This window comes from Mytilus edulis, chromosome 3 (genome assembly GCF_963676685.1).
Source record: "Mytilus edulis chromosome 3, xbMytEdul2.2, whole genome shotgun sequence".
Classification (NCBI taxonomy): domain Eukaryota; kingdom Metazoa; phylum Mollusca; class Bivalvia; order Mytilida; family Mytilidae; genus Mytilus; species Mytilus edulis.
In genome coordinates, this window is record NC_092346.1 from 99,296,223 (window position 1) to 99,305,816 (window position 9,594).

Sequence of the window (9,594 nt, forward strand, 5' to 3'; positions counted from 1 at the left end):
ATATTTTCATTGTTTTGGTCTATTTCATTGTGTATAAATGTTCCATGATAATACCAAATATTACGAAAAATTGGTCATGGTTGTTGAAGATGTAAAACCCGAGGCGTGTTTATAAAACATGGTTTTGTATTTTCTGACCAACGCAGGACAAATGTACACCTGCGTGTGACAATAAAATGCATTCTTCATTTTGGCGTTCAGTAGGTTGGCTTCAATAGAACTGTTGACAACAAAGAAAAGTTGTTTTCAAAATGGCATTTTCCGTTTGCTTTATTTAAGATTCAATAATATACATATAAAATTCCTTCATTTAAAATAACAATATAGATGAGCTTTTTAAAAGTGGCATATTTTAAAAATTGAAAAAACTTAAGCAATATTAATTAAAATAAAGAAACAATATCAGATTTTTATTTTTCTATTATGAATGTGTTGGATTTTTTTAAAATAAATTGCTTTAGGTGTCAGACCACCAATTCCGTATCTATTCAACCAAATTATTTTTTTAATTTTCAGCTTTTTTAATATTTGACCTTGAATCTAACATCATAGCACTGAATTGTAAGTGTATCCGCTTTAAACATGCCAATTTCAGTCAATGTTTTAAGTTTGGAATGGAAGAAGACTGTTCGTAAGGCAACTAATACTTAAAATAACCACTGAATTTTTAAAAGTATTAAATAAGTATAATATGGAACGCGATAACATAAAAAATTTAGATAAAAGTTAAAACAACAAAAATACCCAACTCTGAGAAATGACAAAATGACAAAATCAATAGCGCAACACATCAAACGAATGGATAACAACTTTCATATTCCTGACTTGGTACAGGCATTTGTTTGTGTAAATCGGTGGATTAAAACTGGTTTTATAGCTAGTTTCATCTCTCGCTTGTATGACAATTCCATTTTATTGACAACGATGTCTGAACAAAATAAACAGACATAGTAGGAAAGATGTCAAATATAGGAGTATAGCAGTTAACCTTAAAACACTAAATTTTTTTTATGATGAAAGGGATTCTTTAACACATGCTCTATATTGGAGCGGATACATTAGGTGGGCTAGCACCTAAATATATCGAGCCATTGTTTATTTAAAAAAAAATATAGCATTGACTCTAAGGTTTGGTTTAATAAAAAGATTAACATTTATTTTATTTTCACCGTTCACGTCTCTTCAATTCTTTTTATCCCTTCTATATATGAACCATTACTATAACGTTTGCTATAATAAACTTTTTTCATCTGCGCCTCACTGGTTAGTCTTGTGTGGACGTAACGCACGTCTGACGTATTAGGTTTTTTGTTACACCTAGTACCTTTTGTTGGCTATTATTCGTTTGTTTCTCTGTCCCATATTTTCTCCCATTTATTTGTATTGTAGTCCTGTCATGTAATGTTGTCATTTTTATGTTATTATTAACATTGCCATTAAAACGGGAGGTTTGGCATGCCACAAAACCAGGTTCACCTCCTCCCCCCCTCCCCCCCCCCCCAATTTATCTTGAAATGCCCTGTACCAAGTCAGGAAAATGGCTATAGTTATATTATAGTTCGTTTCTGTGTGTGTTACATTTTAATGTTGTGTTTCTATTGAGTCGTAGTTCTCTTATATTTAATGCGTTTTCCTCAGTTTTAGTTTGTAACCCGGATTTGTTTTTTCCCTTATCGATTTATGAATTTCGAACAGCCGTATACTACTGTTGCCATTATTTTGCAATATTCAAACTCAACTCTAACGGGGTTTTTTAAATCTCTCCTCGTGTCAAAATATTCCTACCACTCCTCGTCAAATGAAAAATCAGTATTTTCCTACTATTTTACATTGTACATGACTCCCCGTGCACTATAAAATGCTGCAAATGAAAAATATTCTATTGTAGATTAAATTAGATATAATTAATAATGATAGTGAAATCTAAAAAAAAAAAAGGCACAAACGAAGTGTACAATCATTTGAGTCAATTTCCATTAGATAAGAACATATGAAAACAAATCATGAGTACTTGTGTTTGTCGTATTATTATAAATCTAACAAGAAAATACAAAAAATTAAACAGCTTAACTTAAGTTCAGAATACGAAAACGATACGATAGTGGTACATACATGGGAGTGGAGAAGAGAATTGATAATGGTACATACATGGGAGTGGAGAAGAGAATTGATAATGGTACATACATGGGAGTGGAGACGAGAATTGATAATGGTACATACATGGGAGTGGAGAAGAGAATTGATAATGGTACATACATGGGAGTGGAGAAGAGAATTGATAATGGTACATACATGGGAGTGGAGACGAGAATTGATAATGGTACATACATGGGAGTGGAGAAGAGAATTGATAATGGTACATACATGGGAGTGGAGAAGAGAATTGATAATGGTACATACATGGGAGTGGACAAGAGAATTGGAAATTGGAAACGTGTAGGTAAAATAATACTTAATGTTTCAGTTTTCCGGAACCTTCAGTCCCTTTTATTATCAATATTCATTAATTCAGTTCTATAATTATAACAAGAGGCTGTCACAACGACAGCAAACCGGATTTATTAACATTTATTTGTGTCCTGGCAATATCACAAGAACCATTATTGATGAATGGTGAAAGTGAAAATCGTCAATATCAAATTTGACCTCCATTTTGTCATCAGTATCAACATATTAAAATTTGAAAAGCTTAGATTGAATGGTTCATGAGTAAATGCAATAAAGTGAATAGAAACGCCATTTTACGATCTTTCAAGAACCATAACTCCTGAACGGTAAAAGTCAAAATCTTCATTATTGAACTTGACCTCTATTTTGTCATCAGTAACAACATATAAAAATTTCAAAAGCTTTGGTTGAATGGTTCATGAGAAAATGCATGGACACGACTGGAAACACCATTTCTCAATCTTTCAAGAACCATAACTCCTGAACGGTAAAAGTCAAAATCGTCATTATTGAACTTGACCTCCATTTTGTCATCAGTAACAACATATTAAAATTTGGGAAGCTTTGGAAGAACAGTTCATGCGTAAATGCACGGACACGACTGGAAAAACCATTTTTCAATCTTTCAAGAACCATAACTCCTGAACGGTAAAAGTCAAAATCGCCATTATTGAACTTGACCTTCATTTAGTTGTCAGTAACAACATATTAAAATTTTAAAAGCCTTGGTTGAACGGTTCATGAGTTAATAGATATAGGAAGATGTGGTGTGAGTGCCAATGAGACAACTCTCCATACAAATAACAATTTAAAAAGTAAACCATTATGCACGGACAACATTTGATTGCCGCCCGCCTGGCCGCCCGCTCGCCCGCCCGACCGCCCGGCCGCCCGCCGTACATCCCCAAATCAATAACCGACATTTTTGTCACAAAAATCCGGTTAAAAATGTTCGAAAAGTTTATTTATCATTGTCTTTTGTTAAATGAAACGATTTGAAATATATAAGTTAGCACATACTCACAAACTCTCTTTCAATCAAATATATAAGTTAGCACATACTCACAAACTCTCTTCCAATCAAACATATAAGTAAGCACATACTCACAAACTCTCTTCCAACCAAATTGTATTAACTTTCCTTCTAGTATTCATAGTACATACTTTTCAGTATACTTAGTAACCATGAAAGAATGAACACAAGAGTGAGATTTCATTGTATTGTAATGAAGATCTTAAAGCAAAAATTACCACGAGCTATTTTGGAATAAAATGATGTGTCCAAAATCAAAAATAAAAAAGAGTCAGTTTTCCTATTGATCAATCTCAATATTTTTGACAATTGCAAGTTTGTTTTTCAATTAAATGCAGAATTACAAATATATTTCAAATATCTTGATTAGAGTACAAAGCTATCTTATGGTAATTTACCATCCATACATTTTTATATACGAATAATGATATGTTTTACCATGAATTGAAAGTCTGTGACAATGTCTGAAGGTGAGGGTACTACTTTTATATATGCCTGCTTATGGTCAATTTATTTTTTCATCTTATAAAGAGGAACATGTAGCAAAACACTGCTTTATATCCATATACATACTAACGCCAGCAGCTACCATTTTCCCCTTCTGGAGTAAGAGCCTTTTTACTATTGTATCAATGAGTATATTTACAAAATATAAAACTTAGTTGATGAACTCAATTCTACAGGCACCTGTGCTACAAATAGTCTACCGAAATAATCTATCAATAACCAATTAAAAGATTTCTACAGGTTTGAATATGTGCTAAATAAGATTGTCTATGAAAAGGTTTATGCTCTGAAATAAAGTGCTCGGGGCAAATCCCTCTTTCTAAATTTCATAGTACATACCTATTCATAAACTAGCCGATGACCATTTTTTTTAACCATATTAGTAATTTTTATAAAATGAAATCACGTTAATAATTGATTGATATCAAATTCAAAGACGTATTTGTACTGTCGAAGATGTTAATATGTTTTCAATTGGTCAGACAATACTTAGTCAAGTTTTATCTAACCTATAACTTTCATTTATCATAATTCAGACAAGCAACAGTACTCATATTTTTTTTTCGGAAATTTACTCAGGGGATTTTTACACTTTGTAAGTGCAGTAACTAAGACTTCGCATTCTTAATTGATCCACCATGAAAAGTCATAGCATTGTATAGTGAATAAACTCATCATAGACACCATGATTCAAATTGTGTATGCAAGACGCGCGTTCGTCTACGTATGACTCATCAGTGACGCTGAAATAAAAATAAATAAAAAGGCCAAATACAGTTATACTTTGGTGATGACCCAATATTCTGAAAGATTTTACAAAATACAGCCAAGGTAAACTCATATATTCCGGGGGAAAAAAATCATAAGTATTTTGAAAAATTCTAAGTTCTGTAAACTAGATGGGAAAGCGCTGATTCTCCATTGGACGAGAAGGTGTCAATATGTCTTTTTTGATGTATTACTAACGAACTTGTGAATTCAACTGATGGATAATTACCCGAAAACAATCTTTCAAATACATTCTATAGAAACCATTCGGAAAAAATGCGGTCACAATTTCCTATGTAGGTTCAGAGGGAGAAGATTTTTGAAAATTTACGATGACGGTTGTGAAGAGATAACAATGACTCGAAATTGCCATGTGTACAATGTAAGCCTAAACGATAGCTGTCTAAATATTGCAGTGTATGAACTTCAGAAGGAGATAAAAGAGTGACGAAAGATACTAAAGGGACAGTCAAACTCATAAATCGAAAATAAACTGAGAACGCCATGGCTTAAAATGAAAAAGATAAACAGACAAACAATAGTACACATGACACAACATAGAAAACTAAAGAATAAACAACACGAACCCCACCAAAAACTACAGGTGATCTCAGGTGCTCCGGACGGGTAAGCAGATCCTGCTCCACATGTGGCACCCGTCGTGTTGCTTATGTGATAACAGATCCGGTAAATTCGGTAGGTCACATTCATGAAAGGGAATGGGATTGTAGTTACGACGTAAGGAACATATCCGATATCATTTGTGAAACGGTTATTCCATAACAGTCAACCAACTCGTGATGGCGTCCGTAAGATTTACGAAGGGATGATGTCAGCTTCACCATTTGAAACTCTTGGTTTAATAGCTTCCTTGTGAGCAGCAACCCGCTATCAAGAAAATCAGGATAGGAAATGCAAGCACGGGAATATCGTATCGATTGGGAGATATATACCCCGTATGCAGGTGCTGCTGGAATGTTGCTACTTAGAAATGGAAAGTTCACAATTGGAAAGCTGAAATCATCTCTTTTGTGGTAAAGTTTCGTTTTCAACCTACCCTCATTGTCAATTGGTAGATGTAAGTCAAGATATGAGGCCGACTTAACTGTATCTGTAGAATCCTTTATCTCTAGTTCGATGGGATAGATGCGTTCCACATAGTCACCAAATTTTAAATTGAGATAAACGTTGTATAAATCTATCAAAATATATTTCCGACCTCCCTTTTCCTCAAACAATTAATTGATGTATCTTGATATGTCAATGCAATGTTACAAAATTATACAAGGCGTCATCTTCTAGGGAATACATGCTTACTCGCGTTGAAATTCGTAGTTAAAATATAGGAAAATATCACTAGTACAGCACGTATAAACCTTTTGTCAGAGAAACGGGATCCAGAATACTAAAGCTGCATCTTATTTATGAATTTGCCTCACATTTCTATAGGGTTAGATTTTCTAAATTCATACTGGACCCGTCCCCCTTTTATTTGTTAACGGTAACATCACGTTCCTGACCAGCTCAAAACATTCTACCTCGGGTCACCCTGACCTGCCGTATTAATGGTTATTGTATCATTGACCATACATTTGTTAATGTTAATTGTCTCATTGGTCGTACACTTTGTTCATACAGAAATTGTGTCAATGAAATTATTATTTGAACAAAAAGACAGATTTAATGGATTAATTTGTAATAACAAGATGAAGGCGTTGCTATAATGAGAGGCTGTAATCTAATAACGGGTCGATAAACGTCATATTTGTATACGATATATTTCTAATGGTATTTTGATTTCCAATTATGTATTTAATGGGCTTCATATAGCTTCTTCCTTAAGCTAATGTTAAATTGTTTATACTTAATTTATCTATTTTTTAAATTCTTTCTATCTAGAAGGTTTTGAGTTAACAGACACATTCATTTTTGTACACTCCTGTGTGTATTTATATGGCAATCAAATAAAGGCAACAGTAGTATACCGCTGTTCAAAACTCATAAATCCATGGACATAAAACAAAATCGGGGTAACAAACTAAAACTGAGGGAAACGCATTAAATATAACAGAAAGATAGCTTGTCGAACTGTGTGTAGTTCTATGGCGTTAATAGACATCATATTATATCAGATTAAAATAACAGGCAACAGTAGTATACCGCTGTTCGAAAGTCATAAATCGTATACCGCTGTTCGAAAGTCATAAATCGTATACCGCTGTTCGAAAGTCATAAATCGATTAAGAGAAAACAAATCCGGGTTACAAACTAAAACTGAGAGAAACACATCAAATATAAAAGCAAAACAACGAAACAACAGATACACTAAAATGCAACAAAAAACCAAACGACAATGCAACACACCCAGAAACAAACTATAAGATAACAGTTGCCATTTTCCTGACTTGGTACAGAACACTCTAAGAAAAATGGTGTTTTGAACTTGGTTTTGTAGTTAGCCAAACCTCCCGCTTTTATGGCAATGTTAACTATAACACTAAAATGACAACTTTACATGACAGGACTACATTGTGTATTTACCCGTTTGCATTTAAATTGCAAAACAAAATTATCTAATAAACTTTCTTTTCCTTTAATTTATTGCATAAAATATATCATTAATAAACATATTTTTTTAAATCTGTTGGTAATTCTATGACATAAAAAATACATTACAACTAAATAACATTTTGTGCTTACCTATTTGTAGATGAAGATTATCTAACATTTCACTAAGAACAGCACAATTAAGAATTAGTATGAAACACAGAAAGAACATTGTCATGCGATTATACATATCCACATAGGGCACACTATTATGGGTTTATACTGATCCACAGAAAGCACACTCTTATGGGTTTATACTGATCCACTGAAAGCACACTCTTATGGATTTATACTGATCCACAGAAAACACATCTCGTGATATTAAACAGATCTACAGGAAGCATTCATTTTCTCATGACTTTATACAGATCCATAGAACGTTAATCCTTGTGCAATTATACATATTTACAATACTCTCATCACCATATGATATTTGATAAAGTTAGTCAGTTTAAGACACAATGACTTTTAACTGACTATGACGATGGATTTTAATTATCGGGTATTCATACTTCATTGAACAATTGATAATGGTAAACTATTTTGTTATGGGAAATCAATTGCAGATAAAGTTTAGGCTGATGGAGAAATTATATAATCGCAATTAAATATGAATAACTGTGTTGAAAACCGCTAATTTATTTTTTATTATATCTTCTCTTAGAGGACGACCATTTGATTTTATATGGATTGATATACGAAAATTTTGAAAATGAATATCTTGACCAGAAATAACTGAAAATAAATAATTCTGTCATTGAAAGGATAAAGGATGTTCAGCAACACAATAAAAATAAATTGAGCATCCACAGCAACACACGAGTTAGATATTTAATCCGTTAAATTCCTAGTCAATTTATACCTCAAATGCACTAATGATAGTCTGATGAACCGAAATATAAAGACTAAAACAATACGAGACGTTTTCATTTACTGGTATATGCAATTATCGCTATTTTGTGCATTTTTCCTTTGATCTTTTTTGTGATAATTTGTTCATAGCATGCTACTCGCTTGAGATGGAAAATTATCGCTAGAAAATAAGGAGGCACGTAACGTTGTTAAGGAAATTGACATGAAATTGACTTCGTCGTCATAGGTAAAACAGAGATAAACGGATTATCATTGGACATCTCAAATCGTTTGCTTTTCTCGCTGAGATGACCAACGATAATATATAAATATAGTGTGAGAAGGTTATATCACACCATGTTGTTGGTCTCAAGTTAAGGTGGCTGGGGTAACTACCTGTATCTTGGATTTTTTTTTTTTAATTCTTTCTATCTAGAAGGTTTTGAGTTAACAGACACATTCATTTTTGTACACTCCTGTGTGTATTTATATGGCAATCAAATAAATGCAACAGTAGTATACTGCTGTTCAAAACTCGTAAATCCATGGACAAAAAACAAAATCCAGGTAACAAACTAACACTGAGGGAAACGCATTAAATATATCAGAAAGATCGCTGAGATAACCAACGATAATATATAAATATAGTGTGAGAAGGTTATATCACACCATGTTGTTTGTCTCACGTTAGGGTGGCTTGGGTAACTACCTGTATCTTGGATTTTGAAGAAGCAGATTACAATTGATCTAGATCTTTGGTGAAATGTGCAAGTTTTGAATATAGTATGTATTTCATGTTAATATTATTTTATGTACTGTTATCATATTTACGGCTTCATTTTTTATTAAAAAAAAAACCTACATTTTTGTCCGAACCATTTTTTCAAACTTTGCAACATAAGGGGAGATAACTCAGGAAAAGTAATTTTGATAATAGAAAGTCTTGTGAATTTACCTATTTTAATATTAGCAAGAAAACAAATCCGTTGATTCATTGTTTTTCTTTCTCTTATCTAAAACATGTTATAAGAGATATCTTCTCACATTTTATCTTTATTCATATATTTATGTATATTTTTTTTATCTAATGTAATATCATATTAGTGCGGGGAAGACATCATTACATACTTTGTATTATACTTGTTATTGATTTTCCTAATTTAATAAAAACTATAACCTATTTCATATCATACAATTCTTTGATGTAGTTTCTTTTTATCACACAAAATCTGATGTTATCATGCATAATCTATATAATATCTCACGATATTGCACAACTAGTAACGTAAAACAAGTCCGCTGATCCATACGTTTTAGTAAATTTTAGAAAAAAGCATGCTAAAACTACATCTTGCAAATTATTCAATATTCTATGGATT

General features: G+C 32.5%; 1 protein-coding gene across 2 annotated transcripts in view; it reads right to left on the reverse strand.

Moving 5' to 3' along the window:
• LOC139517937 (probable glutamate receptor) overlaps nt 1-7,803 on the reverse strand; it is a 39,845-nt gene extending 32,042 nt beyond the window's left edge. For both annotated transcript variants that reach the window (XM_071309494.1, XM_071309493.1), the window contains exon 1: nt 7,457-7,803. In XM_071309494.1, coding sequence (XP_071165595.1) covers nt 7,457-7,553 — 97 coding nt within the window. In that variant the 5' untranslated portion in view covers nt 7,554-7,803. The remainder of the gene's footprint in view (nt 1-7,456) is intronic.
• Nucleotides 7,804-9,594: the final 1,791 nt, after the last annotated feature.